This window comes from Simochromis diagramma, unplaced genomic scaffold (assembly GCF_900408965.1).
Source record: "Simochromis diagramma unplaced genomic scaffold, fSimDia1.1 OVJJ01000517.1, whole genome shotgun sequence".
NCBI classification, from domain to species: Eukaryota; Metazoa; Chordata; class Actinopteri; order Cichliformes; family Cichlidae; genus Simochromis; species Simochromis diagramma.
This window is the reverse complement of record NW_024387173.1, coordinates 770,528-793,441: the sequence shown is the minus strand read 5'-3', so window position 1 is coordinate 793,441 and position 22,914 is coordinate 770,528. Positions and strand designations below refer to the sequence as shown.

Here is a 22,914-nt window from a genome sequence, read left to right as displayed (position 1 = left end):
CAGCTGGACAAAAGAGTACATCTTTTGTTTATGTGCAGGACCAGACTCTTTCGCTTTGTAAAGATTAGTCTCTAACGGAAAATACAGGTGCAACAACACAGAGCCCCGGAGAAGGTAAAAATGGCGGCTACGGATCAGGCGAAACCTCACACTCTTGTCCCGTGTGAATGATTTTCATTTATTTTTCATTACACTGTATTTCCGGGTTATTTAAAAGCAAACGTTTTTAAATTTAGCTCTTGTAACAGTTCAAAGTGAAGAAACTACCAAGGCTGGAGATGTGGTTGGGTCCGTTATCGTTAGTGGTATCTGTTGGGAACTCTACAGCAATAGGCTCTCTGATTAGCGTCCTCCCCCACTTCACCCTGCAGGGAAGTGATGTCAGACACATTCAGAGAAGTGCTGAACAGGGTCTTCACAGAGAGCAGACAAGGCAGCCAGAGGAAGAGGACCAGAGCAGAATCGTAAAAATAACCTGCTCAAAATCCGCCTTCATCCGTGGAGAATTAAAGTGTATCGGCACAGAAAACACCAGGAGCAGAAAGTACAACGATTAACCTTTCCAGTGAACCTCATATTGTCACATTATGAAGTTAGGAATACTTTAAAACAAGAGGCGAAAGATTGTGAGTATCGACCTCATCCGGCGACAGCATAGAGAAGAGTCAGTCCTTCGCCTGAATAGCTCGTTTGCGTTGGATGCTTTTGGCTGTGGTGCTTTTAAATAAGGCTGAGCTCTAAACCAGGACGTTTTTGGCTGTTTCCGAGCTAGCGAGCGTGCTTGCTAGCCGACTGAAGCTTGCTTACCATGGAGTTGAGAGTGGGTAACCGATACAGACTGGGGAGGAAAATTGGAAGTGGCTCTTTTGGAGACATCTACCTAGGTAAGTTATTGGCGGACAACATTTTTGTATTGTTTACCGTTGTTAGTCTCGTTATAATATAGACGTCTCTAACAATAAGTCATCTTCTCCGGGTTTCCTATTCGAGCTCACAATCAATCAGCTGTTCTGTGTTTAGTCCCAGTAACGTTAGCTACTAAGCTATCAGTCTGTGTAGCAAAGGAGCTAGCAGTGACATCCGCTGCCATAAAACATTTGATAATAAACGATATCATTCTTCATTGTGTTTGACTTCGAGAGCATTTTCTCTGTTACAAGATTCAATTATTGTCCAAATTAATCGTCCTAACGATAAGAATTGACACTGACGGCTCTTGTGTAACTAAATGTCCACTGCCTATAGATAGCTAATGTATAGGTTTCCAGTCTTTGCTCCCCTGGAAGCAGCAGCAGTGATAGTCTCGAACAAAATAGCAGATCAGGCCACAGGCTTTTATTTAAGCTTTTTTGGTAACCGATATCCAGCGTTTATTTACTTAAGCTGAACATCCTTCTTTAAACACAACAGACCGGTTTAATTTCCTCCTCTTGTTCATAAATGCACTAAAAAGACTACCTTAGTGTTCTTGAGAAGTGAGGAGGATATGGTCCTTTATATCCTATAGATACTTTTGAAGACATCTTTATTTATTAAAATGATAACCTAGTTATTCAATCTGTGAGGATGGTATATTTGGGACTACATTTGATCAAAGGAGGCTCTATGGCCTGCTGAGACAGGCGGGGGTAACTTTGAGTGTAGTACTGGTTGTTTGGTTTAAGGTACACATTCATATAGTTTTTCATCTACACTTTTGGACTACTGGTGGATCAGTCCTTACTATAATGAACTGGATGTCCTTCCTCTGGCATAGGTGAACAGTAGATGTTGAATATTATTTACTGCACAGGCTGTGTGGACTAATACTGGCTGCTAGCAATGATATAATTTATTGTGTGATGGGGGAAGTCTATAGTGGCAGAGGAAGTGTATCTTCTTTGAGCTCTCCAACTGAGCTATGAATATAAATATGCAAAAAACATTCTCTAACAGGGCTTCATCAGCTGCTGTAATGTGTTCTCTTGTGGCCATGTTGGAGGTTTTTGGCATCAGCGGTGGAGAACAGCTGATCACATTTTTGAGCTTAAAACCTAGTCATCTAAACAAATGTAGAGGTTATTCATTTGAGTTTTTCTCTGGTGGTGGACTGACTATTCTGTGATTGACGGCGCTCTAATCAACCAGGAGAGAAAATGGTCAGCTCTGACTGCTGGGACTTGGTAACAATTGAGTATATGTTACACAGTATTAAGTGCAATGTTTCCGCTTACTCAGGAAACAGTGAGATAGGTACATATGATTGGTTAAATGTTTCATCATCAGTTTAATTTAATCACTAAGCATTTTGAATTTGCTGTCTAAGTTGGAATTGTGGTTTTCCTGTGATTGTATGACATGAAAGTCAACACGATCAGTCTCTGTTAAATTTTTAGGATAATTTGTAACATTTTTTCTTTATCTTTTTTTTTTTTTTTTTGAGTAAATGATAAAATGCTAAACAGCACAACATATAGAGTTACACCAGTAGCATTTATTGTCCCTTCTTGAATTAGTGTTGGGTTTTTCCAACCCATGTAGTGTGTTAAGGTCTCAGTCTAGAGCAGTTAAGCTGCAGCTGACTTAATAGTTTATTCATATTTAAATTTTACTTGAAAGGATAAAGTATGTGTTTGATTATTGGTTAACAAGCCCAGTTTCCTGTAGGGACAAACCTGTGTACATAGTTTATATAGCGTTTTACCCAGACTTGTTGGTTTTTGAAATTTTTCTTTGTGGAAAAAAACGAATAAGATTTGGTGTCTGACGGCTGTTACGGTACATGATTTAATCATGTTGCCCTCTGCAGTATAGCAGATGACTTTTTAATCTGTGAAATCAGAAATTATGCAGGGTGGACTGCAGGTTTAACAAAGTGCTTAGATTCAGATTCATAAATGCATTTATTTTTAAAACGCAACGTTTTAAACAGAGCAAAGTGGAAGTTAATGCATCAACTGTATCCAGTTTGCTTTCCACGTGATGCGTTGTTTCGACTGATAGTGAGCTCTGCCAGCTGCTTGCATAATCACTTTGTGGTTTTGTCTCTCCCTCCCTTCCTCTTTTCTCTTCCAATTGGCTGGTGGATAATGTGATGTAACATTGTTAATCAGCCAGAACAGAGAGTCACGCATTGTGCAGAGGTGTTTTTCCAAGTCTTACAGCACAAATTTGCACTTTAAGTGAATAATTGAATTGAACAAGTCAAACACATTTGGAGAAGTAAAATCTCCAGGAAGTAAACAAATTCTTAAAAGTCTTGAGAAAATGAAACTTTGACAGTTTAGGCAACTGGATTTCACAGTCATTCCCACATTAAGGCTCCCACACAGTGTGTGAAAACAGCGCGTTAATAATGCTGACAATGTGTGAGCAGCTTGGCTGAGCAGTGGATTGTGCGAGAGATCGGTTGTTGTTAGCAGGATTGAGGTCAGCTCTTGGAGTGAAGCCTTGTACTCTGTGTGCTGTGACTGGACGCAAATGTGGACTGTCAAATATTCGGGTACAAGTGGTAGAATAGCTTTTCCACTTTTGAGAGGCTGTCACGACAAAATGCCAGTTATGCACAGAGCACACAAGCGCTTAGTCAAGGTCTGAGTCATCTTGTATTTCCAAAGATCTTCCATTTGAATCTCTTGCTGTGTTATCTGTTGGGTGATGTGCATGTTGAAACACGGTTCAAAAATCCGGATGTGGTCTTTATCATTGTCCAAACTCCTTGAACTGTAAAGGTTTTCCCCTCATCACAGCACCAGACGTCAATACTTGTTTGGTATCGCCTGAAAAGGAGCATTCAAGTACTGCCAATATCTAAAGTTTAAACATGGACAGAAATGTTGGTCTTTCATTGGAGTTCTGTGGCCAATTACAGATTCTAACTTAGGCAAAGTTCTTTTATGTCTTTCTGTTGTACAATTATTTTAAACAACAATTTAGAAATACAACTTATTGACTTTCTGTAGAGTTATTTAAAGTGAATGTATTTATACTTACTTTCAGCAAAATATTTTTATGCTTTGAATTTACTAGAGTAGTCTACAAATTTGAGGTTTTAAAATAATGCTGTTGTTTTGGGGCCTTGGTGTAGGTCTAAATTTGCCAAAAATAAACAATTTTATACATTTCCTCTCTGACAGCAGCATGGAGCCTGAGCTTTTGTTTCACAATGACTGCTTGTAAATACACTTGCCTTATTAGTGGCATTTTTAATATAAGAATCCACCTTACAAATGCAAAGTAAATGCAAAGTACCTTCATAGCTAGCTCTGCCTGTTCGTATTAAACGCTATCGTGGTAACTTGAATGACCTGAATACCCTTCAGATCTGGAAGAGTTGCTGCTTCAGTACATACACTGCATATAAGTATCGGTTCTGTGACATCCCTATTCTGTATCATTGTACTCTGTATTTATGACTAATATTTTATAATTTTAGGGCGATTACCACACCCCTTCACCCAGAGGCACTGAACACTCTCGTACGTAATCAGTGCAAAGTTGAAATGAAAAAACTTGAGTGAGTTTGTGGGAAAATGTCACAAAATTACCCATATTGATATGCTGTGATGATGCGTTGTATTGACGTAAATTTAACCATTGATGTATTTCTTTTACACCGCATTATTGACCACTATCAGTAAGAATAAAACCTTTTTTTTTTTTTTTTTAAGTGTTCAGAGCTCCAAACTCTACCTCAGCCTGTTACTTAGCTACCTGAGACTTGTCTAACATTTTCCCAGCTTTTGATTTTTGAAAAGCTTCCAGTAGAGTATACCAAAAGGAATGGGTCTGCTTACACAAGGAAAAATAACAGTGAGGTTGCTATAAGGCTGCCATAATAACAAAGAACCTAAGACGTGCTCAGAACTAATGCTGGCGGTGAGTCAGTCTTCAAACTGATGACGTGTTCCGTTGCTTCCCATCTGCCGTGTTATGGTGTCAACAGTAGCTATATTGACGCTGTCTCATCCAGCCCAGAAACTTTGGTATTGAGCAATCTTGAGTCTTTTTTTTTTTTTCTTCTTAACTGAGCGTAGAATATGTTAATGTAGCCTAAATTAAGCCTTAGTTCAATGGAGTCCTCGCACTGAAGACTTGAACCACTGCAGTCTTGGTCATCTTCTGTGTGAAATGCCAGCTTAGACCTGCTGCACTATGCTTCAGCATTATTGGGGATTGCTGGTCTGACTGGTTTTACTTGGATCGTGTTGCCTGTGCTGTCAGTTTCTCTGATTTACTCTCTGCCTGTTTGCCTCGATCATGGTAGTCTGTAATATATTTCTATATTTCTATTATGCTTATGGCAAAAAACAACTTTGATTCTATAAAGTGTGTTAATGCTGAGTTTTGTTTTTATTCCTATATAGTCATTACAGCACAGTTTTGTGCGCTGGTCTCTATGCAAATCTCGTCAAATATTTGCATATTTAGAGTCTCAGTAGCCTGCCTGTGTTTGTTTGTGAGCCAGTGTGGAGAGACATGTCAGAACACGTTTCACAAGCAGGACTGCACTTGATAGAAACATACACACTGTGTTTTTTTGTTTTGTTTTTTTTGTTTGTTTTTTTTTGGGGGGGGGGGGGGTTCCACTGACAAACACATCTATTCCCCCCAGCCTCGCCTTTAAGACCATGTGGTTGAGAGAAGGGGGTTGTGGGTGGGTGGAGGTGGGGGACTACATTCTCTAGGAAATGTGTCCAGGCAAATCACATTCCTATGATGCAAGAGAGCAGACACCACAGTCAAACACACGCTAGTTCTCCCCATAAAGAGGCCGAGCACATACTGGATTAAATACTTATTTCGAGTTAAGTGTCTTTGTGTTGTACTGAAAGCTTTAATAGGGTAGAAACGCTAAGGGTGTGTTTTTAAAAACTAAACATATTTTGCATAACTATGCAATTGGATTTCTATAAAATTATATCAATCCACCAATGAATAATAGATTACTGCATGTTCAGGAACTACTTTGGCATTTCAAATAGGAGAACATTAATTCTGCAGGGAAATCCATAAAGAAATGTTTATTTAGATTGTTGTGGGTTCTCTGTGCCAGATAGATCTCATGTATTCTGCCTGGGATCCACATATTTGCATGCATATACATGTTGTATATTTGTATATTACATTCCATGCAATTGACCCTGTGCACGAGAAAATGCTAACTTCCTGGTTTGAAGGATCCAAAACTCGAAAACGGAAAGATCGCGTTAAGTTACAAAGAGCAGAAGGTGGGAACACTCACCACTGTTGTGTCATAAAAAATCTAATGATCAATTTTAACGTTTAAAGAGTTTAGATCGATCAGTTGTTTACATCACTCAACACAAGCAGAACTGCATTACTGCATGCAGAAGACACATCGTCCACATTCAGAAGCACATCTCTGTATAGTGACTGGTCTCATGATTCAAACAGGCAAATGTTCAGCATTCAAACTACAGGTGAAGAATAGTCAAACCAGATGTTTCCCCCATTATGTCGAGATCAGCTAGTCAAGTACACACCTACACAGCATGTTAACAAACTGTGAAAAAAGCCACACAAAAAATGAATGATTGCTGGTAAGGGTTTCTATACATTAGTATTTACGAAGAATATGTTGTGACTTACCTTAAAATTTACAGCGGTCCCTCGCTAATAACGCGGTTCACCTTTCACCTCGCTGTTTCGCAGATTTTTTTAAGTGCAAGTTTGCATGCTTATTTTTTTTTTTTAGGTCACATTGTGTCCTGCATCCTGATCGCTGCAGACGATCTCCTCCGTGACGTCTCTCCTCTACAGTACAGAATCGCTGCATCGATCGCTAGCAGTGTGACTCTGAAGTGCAGTACTGTATGTCCACGATGTCCACGAAACGTTTTGCACCATCAAAAAATAAAATTGGCTACTTGATTTCACCTATCGCTGGTGATTTCTAGAACATAACACCCGCGATAAACGAGGGACAGCTGAGAAATATAACATTTGAATCCATTTTCTCTTTTGCCCTGAGGCGCGGGGAAAAAATATCAACAAGTCGATGAACATCATTTACAGATATATTGAGTAAATGCCCAAGACATCTATAGAAATGTAAATCGCCGCTTGATTCATTCATTTGCTTAACTTGTTTTGGACCGTAAACCAGGCACGACTAGGACACCGGAAACAAAGTTCCCCACAGGAGTTTCCGCACCGGAAGTAGCATATGCTAACGTGCACACAGTCAATTAAATCACATACAGCAAGTTACAGCATTTCAGTCCACAGTGGGATATGTACCTGAAAAGTGTATGATGTTAATGCATTATCACAATGCATTATTGTTTACTGTGAACAGAAGTCAGTATCTGTTACACTAAAATACTGATACAATGGATTGTGTGTACATGAGGAACAGTTCTGAGAACTTACATTTAAAAAGAATCGGCCAGGAAAAAATGGGAGGAGCCAAATGCAGGTGGCAGTTTTAATGGAGCAGGGAGAATATGCTGTTATCTGAAAGAAATCATAATAAGATTTTCTCTGCTTGGTGAGAAAAAGTGACATTGATGATGCAACATTGGTTCTGCTTCTAGTTTTATAGGATATGTAAGAAAATGTATGCTAAGAGAGAAAAATATTTCTGAGTGCAGATGACCAAGCGATTTGGATAAACTTCAAAGTAACTGTCTTGAATGATTTGACAGTGGGTTTGGATTGCTAGCTTGGAGTAGATCAAAGTCAAATTTAACTGCATAGATGAGGAGCAGCAGGTGCATCATGCATACTCATGCAGCTTTAAAAAACCCAAAATAAATATGAAGTCCTCTTCACCCTGTTAGTGTTGTTCTTGTATTAAAAACTTTGATTAAACAGTTATGGTGTAAGTTGGAAGCCCCACCCCCACCCATGATTGCTACTCGTTCCAGCCGAATGACATCATTTAGAGTTGTCTGATACACCATTGGTTGGCCTACATGATTGAACAGTTCCTTGTGTGAGATCCTGTATGCATGAGAGTGTGTGTAATGGCATTACATAACCTGGTGTCCAGTTGCTGTTTTCATGTGGAGGGAACTGGCTTCTATGGCTGTGTTTGGGAAGAAAAGAGTTTGTCAGTTTGAGAGCCATTTCCCAAAATGCTTGATTGTGTGAAACCGTATCTAAATGTAAGGATAGTTGTGAGGAATAAGAGCGTAGATGTATGAAAGAAGAGCAGGGTACAAGTACATCCAGTACACAAAATTGGCTGGTGTATCTTACACTTGGCTGGCTTTGCTGTGTTAATAACCACTGATATTTCCTTGTGTACCCAAGCAGGGCTTCCTAACTTCATCCACCAGCCAAGCGCTGGTTTATGTTTTTTCTGTGACATGTTGATAAAGCAAACTTTTAAATGACAACGCAGCACATTAACTGCTGCTTTTAAACTAGTGAATGACATTGATCTAATGGACTGTTACTTGTTTTCTTGATTTTCAGAGGCTTATGGAACAGCTGATGATGCAATATTGGTTTATCTGCTGATGCTGTAACTTGGTTTCTAAATTACTTGTCTGCTAGAACAGTCCAACTTTCTACTTTTTCCCTTCCTCATTTTTCCCAATATCCACAAGACCTTACTATTGCTCCATATCAGGACCACTGCTCTTCTCTCTATATATAAAGAAAAACCAATTGCTCCTATTTTTATGCAAATGATATGCAGTGTTTGCATATCATCAGATCAGTATGTGTCATTTAAAACTCACACTGAAAGGCATTATTTAAGACTAAATCTTGTTTCTCTGTCCAAGTGAGGAAACTTGATCTCTAAAGGTTTTGTTTTTTTAACCTTTATTGGATTATGGCGATCTGCTCTTTGTAAATGCACCAGGCCTGGGCGCCAGTTTGAGCAGGCGGCCAGGCCTGTATGGCTGTATGTATGGCTGAGAGCAGCCGGCCCGGATTTGAGTCCGACCCGCGGCCCTTCCCCTTTCTCTCTCTCCCTCCACTTTCCTGTCATTTCTTCACTGTCAGTAAAGCTGAAAATTGCAGCAGGCCAGACCTAAGGAAGTTGGATTCTGTCTGTCATTGTGCTTTTCATGTTATTGCTAGCTGTCCTGTCCTACATCATTCTGTCAATAATCGGTTATTTTGTACGATTCACGTGTTTGTATCCACTTGTCTGTACTGAATATCATTTGTATTTGTTTCTTGCTATATAATGTGTTGTATTGTTGTAACTCCTACTGCCCTATTGCCCAGGTCCATATTGGAAAAGCGACATAAATGAAGGAAAATAAGATGATGATAATAAAAACGACATTCGTTATCTTCATCATTAAATTGTATAACCATGACAGAGTTGTGTTGGACTTTGACATGACAATAATACTCCCTTGATTGTGTTAACCCCTGACGCAGTGCCCATTGTTCATATTATTGATTAGATACTGTTGGGTTTTATTAATTACCGTATTTCCTGGACTACAAAGCGCACCTGAATATTAGCCGCACAAGCTAAAATCAGGGGAAAATCCTGTTTTGTACATACATTAGCCGCACCTGACTAAAAGCCGCAGGTGTTTCAATGTTGACTTATCATATGTAAGAGAATATGCACAAAGCGAATTGTCAGGAAAGAGATGGCTGTTTGGAGACACACCCCTTTTATTAATATTTTGAAAAACAAGTTATGGGTACATATTTGCACATGTACTGTGCTTCATAAATGAGTAACAAATGTAGTACATAACAATAACCTACAGCACACCAGAAAAATAGATCCGGACTACCTTTTAGGCTCAGGTGCAGTGACACGGCTTCAACAAGAAGAAAAGTCAGTCATTCACCACCATCTTCCTGCGCACTAAAACCACCAAAGTCCTCTCCTCCAGTGTCGGAAACGAACAGGCTCAGGATTAGGGATGGGTACCGGTGTCCGGTGCCATGATGGCACCGGTTCTGACATAAACGGTAGTAACCAGACGAAGCAGCGCACATTTCGGTGCTTATTTCGGTGCTTTTTTTTCCTGAGCTGTGATACACTTTAGATTCTAGCCAATCATTTTACGTTTCCGCGAGGATAGTAGGGCGGGGCCAGGTACGTACGTTCTGTTAGAGCAGAGCTACAGATTACAAATGTCCAAGGCGAAGCGGTCAAAAGTCTAGCTGTACTTCATAGCAAAATATGCAAACTCAGCAGCCTGCAACAAGTGCTTTAAGCTGATACTGTGATACTGTCAAAGGAGGTAACACCTCAAATCCGATGAAACACCTGGTGACGCATAGCGTTTTTTTTAAAAGCCCAGAAATGCGCCGTATTTGATAGCTTGCTGCGAGACCTCACACCGTGCACATCTACTGCGGGTGGGTTGCCTGTTATGCAACATCCCCCAAAAACACGAAGAGGAGAGTCCTGGCCCCTAGCCCTGCCAGTGTAGCAGAAATGATGACAGATGATGATGCAGCAGCAGCCGTTCTTCTCTGCGTGAGTAGCTAATTTACGTTGAGTAGGCTAACCACGTTATTACATTAATGCATGTAAGGTGAACTAGCAAACATCATCATAGCTACATGCTGCTGTCCTCTTGTTTGATGGCAGATACTCCCTTCACCCTGGCCAAAAAGGCTAAAATGACCAAAGAAAAAGTGGAAAACAGCTAAACATGAGAGGTTTTTGGACCAATTTTGTGTTCTCCATTCTTTAAGCACCGGTTTGAGCACCGTTTGAGCACCGGCACCGTTTCAAAAGTACCGATTTGGCACCGGTATCGGATAAAACCTAAACGATACCCATCCCTACTCAGGATGGCTACGTCATCCACTCTCAGCTTCTTTCCTTCGTTGTCACTTTCAAAACCAAATAAATCCTCGTTGTCAGTGTCAGAGTCGAACACCCTCTGAAGGGCCGTGGCGGTGTCCTCCTCTTCATCATGCAGCAGTCCAGCCCTTCGAAATCCGTTGGTGATCGTGGATGTTTCCACACTTTTCCATGCTGTCAGAATCCACAGGTGGAGTTGAGCATAACTTGCATTTTGCAAGTTTATCGCCGCTGGTCATCCACGCCTCCCGCTGAATGCGTAGCGCTACTTTGAAGTTTGTTTTTCGCGCTACTTGTACGGCACTATGTTGCCTGGCGGATGGACATGTGACCAACATACCACTCTTGAACCCCGATCCTTCCGCCAGGCAACGTAGTGCCGTACAACAGCGGAACAAACAAAACAAATCGTCTTACGATATCACGAAAATCATGGACAATCCATAGAAAAGCCGCACCTGACTAAAAGCCGCAGGGTTCAAAGCTTGTGCAAAAAGTAGCGGCTTATAGCCCGACAATTACGGTAAATATAGGTTCTGACTGAATGTGTAATGCATCTTCATGCAGCTAACCCCTCTGCTGTTTTGCCCAGGTACTGATATCTCTGTTGGAGAGGAGGTCGCCATCAAATTGGAATGTGTCAAGACCAAACACCCACAGCTCCACATAGAGAGCAAAATCTACAAGATGATGCAGGGTGGAGGTACTGTACACTATGACACTCACTTTACACACATGCATCCATGCGGCTTTTACAAGTTCCTCATCATTTTAAAGTACTTGGATGGAGGCTGGTTTACACTTTTGTCATTATAAACCACAAAGAAAATGCTCCGTACTGGCTGTCTGGTAGACATTGGTAAAGGATGTGTTTGTTCATTCATTTTTTTCTGTTATTAAAGTGACCCTCCTGAACTGAACACCACCCAATAGCTGGGTGCTTAAAGCACACACCAAATGATTTTTCCCTTCCTTTTTCCTCCATTCCCTCTATTAATCTCTTCTGACACCAGTTTTTTGTAAGCATAAAATTAGCATTGTAATTGTCCATGAACTGTTTGGGCTATCTGACATTATGGAGTACAGTTACCGAGTGCTCCAGCGATACTCTGAGTCATTTGTTTACCATTGGCTCTCACATCATCAGCTGCTAGTATCTCCTCTTCGTGTACCTTGTTGTCAAATCACTTGTTGGATCGTCAGTTTTTCCTGTAATTTTTGCACACAGGTCATACAGTTTCAACTCATCTGTCATAGCTGTTGTTTCACCACTTTGACTTTAAACAAGAAGTAGAGATTAGGATAAGATAAGACCTTAATTGATCCCACAACGGGGACATTTTTGCATTACCTCAGCTCAGGAACAGATATCAGAAGGAAAATACAAATAAAATACAAACAAATAAAAAATAAGTAATATAATACACTACATACAACAGTAGCATACACAGTATGTGATTATGGATATGGTTGTGGAAATATGCAAGACATAAACTATATAGCTTAACATAACTATTCTACCACTACTATTCCTATGTATAGACATGTACACACACACACGTACACACTAACGTTAAGAGTTTAAATCACATAAAAGATAAATACACGAGTGTTGAGCCATGCAAGAGAGAGTTATTTACTTCAGTAAAGCTTACAGCTCTTTACAGTTCAAGCTTCATAAATCGAGGACTGATGTGGAGACTGTTGGAAAAACACAAGTAACACCTTTTTTCTATCGTATTAGGTAACAGGTTACAACTACATTTTCATGGAAGCGGGCCATCCTCAAAATGCACCACTGATACTAAAAAATATTCAAATTTGCACAGTATCGTGGCACGATAAAAACATAAAGCTGTACTTATCTCCTGTTGGTGTTGAAGAAACCAAAAAAAAAAAGATTTGCATATAGTTTGTATTTAGGAGAAATTTCTGTTTGGGGAAAAATATTTACTGTTTAATGTCGATAGACACCGTGAATGGTTCCTGTTGATTTCTTTTTTTTTTTTTTTTTTTTTTTTCTTTTTTTTTAGTTTAAACCAAAGTGATCATTCAGTGTAGCTAACTGGCTGATAGTCCAACTACTAGTGTAGCTTATAGAACCCCTTGTGCCACTGCAAAGGTACCAAGAGCAAAGGAAAAGAACATCTGACTCTGAAACATGCTCACACTTCCAACGTGAAAGAAGCAAGAAAGGACTTGCTGCTTTGAGTCAGTAAGCATGGGTAAAGTTTAATTGTTCTGCCAGCTCGGTAGTGTCTGCAACATCATACCTGGGGTAGACTTGTTTGCATGTTTGTATTTCTGTACCTCATACTGTATATTACTACACTATTACTGTGTGGCATGAAATGTACATTTTGAAATGTATTTTTCTTTGGTGACTTATTGATTCATGTCGTCTATACTACTGGCGTCTGCCTTTAAAACAGTAAACTTTAGAAGTCAGCAGTTTGTCCGTATGCACAACTATGTCCCCACATGCATTTGTATTTTAGTTCCAGCATAGTTAGATTTATTAGGGCACAGTAGCCGACTCAGACTGTGAGATGTATTTGTGTTTGTATGTATATAAATAGCTTATGCTGTGTGTGTGTGTTGCTGAGCACCAGCATTTTGTTGCCGCTTGCCTGTAGAAGGAAATGCCAGATGGCCTATTCGCCTTGGCAGGGTCACCGGCTCCTACGAAACCAGCTGGCCTCTGTGTATGAGGGCAGGAGTCGAGCCATTTTTATTATTTGGAGTTGTATAAGTTTGTTTCAGGAAGTTTTTATTTTTTTTTCTAAATAATGCATGCAGAGTAAATGTGTTATGCATTTCCTGTTTACATGTACACAGTGTGACTTGCTTACTTGGAAAAACCCCTTCATGACAGAAATCAGAAAAGTGTGTATGTGCGCTGCACTAATTGTGTTTGCTCAAAAACCTCAAAACACACAAGCTTGTCTGTAATACGATCCACAGAAAAGGGAAATGACATTGCACAAGTTCATAGTGTGAAGACCTGACATCATTGCTAAACACTGCCATCAGCAGTGACGGTTGATCAGACTCACATACGTCTGTAGACTTCAGCAGATTTAACCCTGAAACGTGTTCACCAGTGCACATGTTTAAAACAACAAAAATAAAAACTGAGTAGAAATACTGTTATGCAAACACACAAGGAGGGAAATCTTTCAGGAGAAAGTTTTGTAATTTTAATCCCTTAACACAAAAATGGGATTGAAATTACAAACTTTCTAAGTGAATGCCAATTAATCAAAAATGGTTTACCCATGGTCCCCCTCTGCAAACAACCCAACATCAAACCGCATGCTTGCATCACAGATTGACACATTATGGCAGACAGTTTTTGAAACCAAAAACGACAATAATTTTAGTTTTAGTTTACCAAAGGTTTGTTATTCTGGTTTTTTCTGATCACTGCCCCATATAGCATATTGACAAACATGTAATTATGAGCATAATGTGTTAATGTGTGTGCAACCATGAGACTTGCTGTTGGGTTGCTTTAACAGAAGACGTGATTGTGGAGGAGTCACAGCTGTCAGTACTAAACACGCTTGACCTTTGGCTTCCTTACACAGGCCTGTAAAGTCCTATATTTGACTTTTAGGATTCTGATTTGAGGACTTGCACATTCCAGCCTTAATAGTGGCTGCAGTTTCATCAAGTTATTACAGTTTAGTGTCAGCTTGTGGTTCTCACTGAAGTGCCAACATGAACAAAATGGCACCAAACCAAACTATAAATGTAACCCTTGTGTTCCCTACATTTCTTGCAGTGGGTATTCCAACGATAAAATGGTGTGGCGCTGAGGGTGACTACAATGTGATGGTGATGGAGCTGCTGGGTCCCAGTCTGGAAGACTTGTTCAACTTTTGCTCTCGCAAGTTCAGCCTCAAGACAGTCCTGCTGCTGGCTGACCAGATGGTGAGTTCCCAAAAGGAAAAAGAAAGGGAATAAAATGAGGAATGCTGGTCCTACACTTGATGTTAAAGATGCATCACAAATGTACAGTAGTGCAGGACGGTTTAATCTCTTCACTGATTTCAAATATCTACTTTGGTTAAGCTCCTGGAATGACCCCTTGTGTTCATTTTTAACCACCGTTTTTCCTTCCAGATCAGCCGAATTGAGTACATCCACTCCAAGAACTTCATCCACAGAGACGTAAAGCCAGACAACTTCCTGATGGGCCTGGGCAAGAAGGGAAATCTCGTCTACATCATCGACTTTGGCCTGGCCAAGAAATATCGTGACGCACGCACGCACCAACACATCCCCTACCGCGAGAACAAGAACCTGACAGGCACCGCCCGCTACGCCTCCATTAACACACATCTGGGCATTGGTAAGACAGACCTCCACAAACTGATGATTAATAACTCTGATTCGTCCAGATCCCGACTGACCTGGCCCTCTCTCTGCATTTACAGAGCAGTCCAGGCGGGATGACTTGGAGTCACTGGGATACGTCCTTATGTACTTCAACCTGGGGTCTCTGCCTTGGCAAGGCCTTAAAGCTGCCACTAAGAGGCAGAAGTATGAACGCATCAGCGAGAAAAAAATGTCGACACCCATTGAGGTCCTCTGCAAAGGCTACCCGTGTAGGTTCTAGTGCTCTTATGAACCTATGAATAAAGGCACCACATCAGAGTGTTAGCCAACACTAATGTTTTAAACATCTCTTTGTCCCCAAAGCCGAGTTTGCCACCTACCTGAACTTCTGCCGGTCTCTGCGGTTCGACGATAAGCCCGACTACTCATACTTGCGCCAGCTCTTCAGGAACCTCTTCCACAGGCAGGGATTCTCCTACGACTACGTCTTTGACTGGAACATGCTGAAATTTGTAAGTTATAGCTTCACATCTAAGAAGACTTTCTTTGTGCTTTTCACTACTGTCTTACTTTAATTATATAAGTGCTTTCGTTAGAAGGTTGTGCCAAAAACAGTGTTTCTTAGGAATTTCATTGGCAAGCAGAATATGAGTCAAACTTGAGAAGAACTGGGTGATGTGTACTTTCTGTTTACAACTGGAACATCAGCATTCTCAGTGACATAAACGCAGCTATAAACATGTTGTGTAACATAATTTTAAGTTGACCTTCCACTGTTAAATGGCCTTGTGTATTCTGCCTAGATGCATTTTCATGCAGCATGTTTGTTTTTGTTTTTTTTGTTTTTTTTAAGTGTGCAGCTGTCTTAAAGGTTAATAACCTCAGCTGTCTTGTGTGTCAGGGTGCCAATAGGGCCGTGGAGGATGCAGAGCGGGAGCGTCGGGAACGGGATGAGAGAATGAGGCACAGCAGGAACCCCGGGGCCAGAGGTATGGCCTCGGCCTCAGGAAGAGCCAGAGCCCCTCAGGAAGTTGCAGCCCCCTCCCCGCTCAACCCCGCCTCACACACAGGTGAGCAAAAAATATAATGTTTTGTTTTTCCTTCTCTTTAAACAGTTGCTGAAATATTCAGCCTACCCTTGTACCTTTTCTTTGTCTTTCAGGTATGGAGAAGGAGAGGAAGGTGAGCATGCGCCTTCATCGGGGAGCCCCTGTCAACATTTCCTCGTCAGACCTGACAGGACGCCAGGAAACATCCCGCATGTCCTCACAGGTAACACGAACTGCGTTACAAATATCATGTTGAAAATCCACAGCAGACAGCTGTTTGCAGCCACATTTCTTTAGGCTGTGGCATATCTCAAGTGACTGAGTAGCAGGGTACACGCTGTGCAGGTTGGCAGACCATAAAACATTGTCTTTAGAAACAATCGGTTTACTGGGAGGACTTTATGATTGCGTGTCAGTTAATAAGAAGAACTTGAATCATTTGTGCTCAGTTGCCCAACAAATCCTGAAAACAGGAAGCGTCTAGCATAAGAGAACATAGAGTGTTTGTGCAGACACCACATGCATACATGTTCTCCTTTTCCCTCTGTTCAAACTGAACAGTATCTGTACTGATTCATTTCCACTGACACAGTCCTTCCCAGTTTGTAAAATAAGCGTAAAAGCACTCATGGAGCAAAGGAGGTCATTGTTTAAAGGCTTCATTAAGTCCTTTGTTCTCTTCTTTGCGTGGACCTCCACGCCCCCCAGAGGGCAAAGTGGAGAACTGCTGAACAAATGAAAAGAATCGATCTCCTCCAGTCACTTTGACGTTTTTGTTTCTTTTTTCTTAATCGAGTGTTTAAAAAGTGAAACATTTCTGTGTATTATCCCACACACAGACATGGGATAAGACATTGCATGTCAGTTTCATACTAGTTACATTTATCCATGAATAAAATGAACCATAATTAACTTGTTTCTATAGCTTTATGGAGCATTCGTTTAATGTTGTGGCAGTATGATGAAGAGAAAATTCAAATATAGAACACAAAGTCTGTGAAAATAGGAAAGTTAAATGCAACTTTTGTTTATTCAGAACAAAAACAAAGAAGTGTTTCCAAGGACAACCAATGGAGGCCGGTGATTTGTCCTTAGGTAGGCATCCAGCTCATTTATGCTTCTGGCTGGCTCCTGATTGGTCAGTTTGTACCTGCTGCACTGGCTTCTTCAGCATATATACAAGAGTATATTCACAGGGAAACACAGCCAAAGTAGTACATAAACTTCAGTGTGAATTATACTTCAGTGGGAAAGCTGCATCGCAACTTATGAAGTAACTTCTCTTTTGGCTCTCAGCGAAGGCGGTCGCACTTTTCTCCTCTCCTGCCCTTATCTTCCTTGCTTAGCTTCTTGTGTCCTTGTCTAGTCTCGTGTTTTTTGAATTACTTTTCCCTGGAACACTCTCTCACAGTCTGTTCTCTAAAACCTAAAAGAGGAATTATGGATTTGATCAACTGGTCTCTGAATGCAATTGACACCCCTTCTCAACGAGAAGTCTGGGCTCGGGTGAGCCTGAGTGCTGAAGATATCTACCTATTCGGAACCATGGTAACAGGGTTCTGGTTGATCGGAGCTGGCTTGGCCCTGACTTATCGAAGAATTAAGGAAGCGGAACCGGCTGTTCAAACCCCCACAAGGCTGCCCGCTGGGATTGAAACGATGGGAGAGGCGTGAGTTTCTCAAAATGGGCTCATTGAGTGCAGCACGGATAAGATCTTGGAGAACACACGGCTGCCGTGAATACTCAGAACAAGACCTCTGAGTGAAAAACTGGATTACATCTGGAGGGGCTAGCTCGAACAACACCTTTGAGCGCAAATTGGATCAAATCTTGGGGAAGTGCACTGCGGTCGTGAGTTCTCAGAATCTGCTCTTTGGGCAAAAAGAATGACAACATCACGGAACGTAAGTTTGGATAACATCATAGAAAGCTCGTGGCTCTCCAACGGGAGATTGAGAGACCAGTGTTGGACTGTTAGAACAGCTTTGAAATTCATATGAGTTGTTCGCACTAAAGTAAAAACCACCATCACTTCATGCGGCGCCAGCTGCGGTCTCAAGGCTGGAGCCAAACAAAACACCCTGATAACGACTGTGTTTAGTCTGTTCCTCCCATTCCATGCAAGGCCACCTGGGTTGGCTGGAAGACTGTTTACTTAGCCTGGCAGGGCGAAGGACACTGTCTCAGCTGAACTATGGACACATACACACATACACTGATATGCACACACTGATCCCCCCTCCCTTTCCAAACGCCTTCGATGCTTGTCCCCTCCCGGGGAAGATGGCGGTCGACTGGACCAGCGCAGACATGCTGCAGGACCGGATGCGCTGTCTACACCGGCTCTCTCTCACCCTTTACCCGCCCCTGTTGCTTGTCTTGTGTTTCTATGGTGTATTGATAGTCATGTGCTTTTTGTGCTGAGGTGTCTTTTCTGTTATCAAACTGTTCTCCCACTAGGAGCTCAGTCTGAGTGGAGTTTTTTTTCTCCTCCTCTTACCTCATGTTATGTATTTTTGTTGTTTTTTTTCCTATCAGCCTACCTTTCTGACATGTCTCCCCAATGTGATGTTTGTGTAAAGTTGGTCAGAAGGTTCCTTTGTAAGTGCGCATGCGCCATTAGCGTGCTGCCTGCTGTAACCCTAATTTCCTTCGGGATTAATAAAGTATTCTGATTCTGAACCAGAAGCTGATGCGCACCTCCTGGGAAATGTAATCACACGTCAGGTCGACATAGCCTGCAACAACCTGAACAGTGAAGGTTGTGGTGTAGGGGGAAGTGGCGTTTCCAGCTACATTGCAAATTGGGATGTAGATTTCCTGCTGAAGTCTAAAATCAAGCCCAAATGCTATCTTTACTTGAGCAGTGTCTCCTCTACACAGAATGTAAGAATGAGTGGGCAAGAGAAACGGTGCAAACACAGTTTAGATTCAGCTCTGCACACAGAAGCTTCATCAATGCTCGTCTATTTTGCAGTGACGATCATATTCATTTCCAAGGGTGCAAATATGCAAGCATGGTCTGCATGGGTGGATGTAGCCAACAGGCTGTCACCTGTTTGCTTCGGGGCTGCAAAGTTCAGGACTGTACTGTTGTGTTGTGGCTGCAGCCATCTTGTTTTATTTGTTTTTGGAGTCAGGTTTGTCTGTGGGTGAGAGTGGTTATCAGCTAATACAGCCAAGCTTGTTTAGCAGGCTGGGCTGAAACTGGACTTTTGTAATCCACAGACACAGATATCTGGTAATTGGTGCCAAGTAATGAATCAAATCTTTAGTTGTAATTCAGTGAAACTAAAGTACACTTTTTGGAAAATTTTGTGAAAGTGAGGCTTAGCTGTGTGTTACAGCTCCTCCTTTTGTTAATGAAGGCAGTCACGTCCACGTGTTTGTATCAGCCTGTAAACATTTTCACTTTTAAATATAACGTTAGCCTTTTTAACACAGGAGTGTTATGGCTCACTGTTGGAGAGGATCTGCCGTGTGGGCACTTCTTGCCGTCTTTATTTTTTTAGCCTCTGAGGTTGCTCCTTGCCTACATCAAACTATGATGGGGCATTTAATATTAACTGAATCTTATTAGTATTAACATATTGGATATTTGGTAAAATAAATAAAATAAAATGGGCTATTTCAGTGTTCATTCTAGCCCAAGGTTTTGAGCAGAACTCTAGTATGCAGTGTTTGCGCTAAGCTAGGCTGCTGGCTGTAGCATCATAGTAACCATGCAGTAACTGTAACTTCCAGTGATGTGCTCCCTGCTCAAACTGTGACGTTATTTTTCTTTCAGGCTCTGTCCCGGGTCACACCAAGCGGCCTCCAGTCTGCAGCCCCTCGGTGAAACCCTCTCATCCAGCTGTGCACCATGGAGGCCTCAACATGCACCACCTGCAGCCACACACACACACACACACACTTTACACACAACACACACACACACACTTTACACACAACACACTTACACATATGAACAGGACTTTGCAGATTACACGGAGGACTTACCAACGATTGCACAAGTATCTGGCTACTCCCCTGTTCACTCGACAGAAGAAGAGGTGCACAGCCAGAAATGAGTGTGAGTGTGTGTATGTGACAGAGAGATGGGCAGGTGGAGTACGGTTTGGTTGCCTTAACAACAATTTGGGCAAAGTAGCAGCCGCAGCATCTCTTCTTCTCCGTGGGAAGATTTGGAACCCCCCCCTCCTCCTCCTGCCTCCCCCTTGCTGTTGATGAAGCCATGGATTCACTTCTCTGTGGCATCATCTTCCTGTTTTTTTTTTTTTTTTTTTTTGTTTTTTTCTCCCCCAACTTTTTGTTTTTACTTATTTTTAATCATTAAGAGAAATTGTACTGCACCAGCTGGTCAGACTTCACAAGAGAGAATGACATGTCTGTTAGCTGTCAAAATTAGCCTGTGGGATTTATTAAAACTACCAGAGACACGTGATCCATCGTGGCAGTGTTGAAGAGCAGTGCCTCAACTCTATTTTTGTGTCCTGAAAGACTGTCTAAATCCCACAAGTGGACATACTTTTCTTTTATTTTGTATTTTAGGTGTTTGAGGTTTAGCTCTACAGTTACATTAACAGGGGATTTAATGTTCTCTTTGCAATGATCCCAATGGTATGAGTAGATGTTTTGGGGTTTTTGTTTTTGTCTGCGTCCACCTCAGGTGCGTTGCAACCAGGACATTGTAGTAAATCCAAAAAAAACCATACAGCACATATAGTGTGTCTTCAGGTTTGTGGCTGCGGTGGGAAAAGCTGTGAATGAAACGATGATCTAGTCTGGAGGCTGGTGTGTCCGCACCGAACGGATGAAATTGTTTTTAAACTCAGTGCATAGTGATGTGGTTTTTGTGTGTTTGTGTGGTTCTGTCTTAGGGTTATCTTAGGGTTGTACAAGCTTCAAATGGTTGTGGGATAAACATGTTGAGGGTATTTCTTTCTTTTTTGTCTCCTTTGCCTCCTCAACCTCACTCTAGACCATCTGTCCATCTGCTTCCAAAGGTTTTGTTTTGTTTTTCACGCGTACTTTGACAGCTTTCTTCGTAAACCTTAATAAACACTCATGGATGATTTCAACCAGAATTCACAGGATGTTGCAGCCTCCTTGTCTCCACGTGTCTCTAGTAGAAGCCACAAAAACGAATCTCTCAAACGTTTTAAGTAAACGCAGCAGAACTGCAAGACAGAAACTTAAAGGATTAATTACATTGGAGGAAAGGCTCCAAGGCAGTTTAATGACTTGGATTTTACTGATACCCAGTTTGTTACATCGCAAAGTATTTTACATCATGGTTGCACAGTGCAGCGCAAGCCGCTTGGATAAGGTGTCTTTGATTTGCCTTAAATGGGTGTTTCACAGTTTTTTAACAAATTGATGTTTAGGTCTGAGGGTGGAACAGCTACTTGAACTGTGAAAGCACGCTTTGACCCTCAAACCTGATTTCCTGATTGCACCTGCAGCCCTCACCTAGTAGAGATCACACATTAGCTGCTGTTTAACCTGCCGACTCTCCAGTCCGTGCGTGTGGTGTTGGATTGCAGCTAATATTCCAGTGTGTTCCCCGCCAGTGTGTGCTGCCTCCAGAATGCACTGGGTCACCTAAACACAGCGGGCGTCTCTGAGCCGACTGTGCTGCCGTGTCTTACGTGTGAGAAAAACAGCTGTACGTTTAAACCATCTTCAAGTCTGATTTTGCAAATGCCGCAACTTTCTGTGAGCTAAAGACTAAATTACTGAGGTTACCTTTTAAAAAGGTAGATTCTGGTAATGTACTTTCCTCAAGCTGGGATCCATTCTGCCGATAGCAAGTTAAAGATAAAATGAAAAAATGCCACAACTCTTCAGATGTCATGGCCTCAGTTTGTACCTCCTGGTAGTATTTGATCCTGCATTTGTTTGTTTTTTCTTCACAGTTTAGAATTGTACTGTGCAGCCTATGTTGCAATGACTTTTAAAAGTAATTGGCATAGAAGGAGCTTGATTTAAAGAAAATAAAGATCATTAGTTTCAGTCTGGTGCTGACCCACATCAGAGGGTCTGGCAAATAATGTGAAAGTTTGTGTAGAAAATGGACAGGATTGGTTTAAAAAGGATGATTTTGGAGACAAATGAAGCAAGTATTAATTAAAAAAGGTGGGCGGGGCGGGTTGGACGAGTCCCAGTGGTACTAAAAGCCACGCACGGCTCCTCTCTGTGGCTCGGTCTGAATCGTGCACATTTTAAAGTAGAAAACTGTCGATGTGGTACACTGATTGCAATGTAACGTAGGCCGATTTTCTGTAGTTAAAGGGGAAAGGGGTTGTCGTGGTATTTTGTACTCGTCGTTGTGTATAGGATGCGCCTACTTTGTCTACCAGGTCCACATGAGCCGCTGGTTTTGGATGATGACGACAGTGTATGGAGGGAATGGGAATGCCTCACTCCATTAGAATTCCCGCTAAGGCAGTTTTTGTTTCATACACTTCACCTGTGGGCTTGAAAATCAAAAAAGTGATGCATTAACTTGTTCGTTTCACTGATGGCTATAATAAATGCAAGTACAATTTACATGGGATAGATTTTGCAGTCTGCCTCACGCAGTTCTCCTTTTGTCAGTTTTGCTTTGAACTGTGCGTTGTGGAGATGGTTGCTCATGTCCCAAAATGCATCTTTCTGTGGATCATGGGAAATAGTTTCTTTTCACTCCCACCTCAAAACTTTTGCTCCTCATTTGTAATACCACTGTATTTGTGTATTTTAAAATTGTTTAAATAAATTAAGTACTTGTA

At 41.4% G+C, this 22,914-nt stretch overlaps 1 protein-coding gene across 2 annotated transcripts; it reads left to right on the top strand.

Annotated features, from left to right (window-relative positions):
* Positions 1–808: 808 nt before the first annotated feature.
* csnk1da (casein kinase 1, delta a) lies at positions 809–22,914 on the top strand. 2 transcript variants are annotated; one of them, XM_040049205.1, is made up of 10 exons: positions 809–884; positions 11,340–11,450; positions 14,535–14,683; positions 14,876–15,104; positions 15,190–15,360; positions 15,455–15,603; positions 15,993–16,161; positions 16,254–16,363; positions 17,177–17,235; positions 19,929–22,914. In XM_040049205.1, exons 1-9 carry the CDS (start codon positions 809–811, stop codon positions 17,222–17,224), a joined length of 1,212 nt encoding a protein of 403 aa, XP_039905139.1. In that variant the 3' UTR covers positions 17,225–17,235; positions 19,929–22,914. The 2 variants fall into 2 exon arrangements, with proteins under 2 accessions (XP_039905139.1, XP_039905138.1); XM_040049204.1 differs by lacking the exon at positions 17,177–17,235.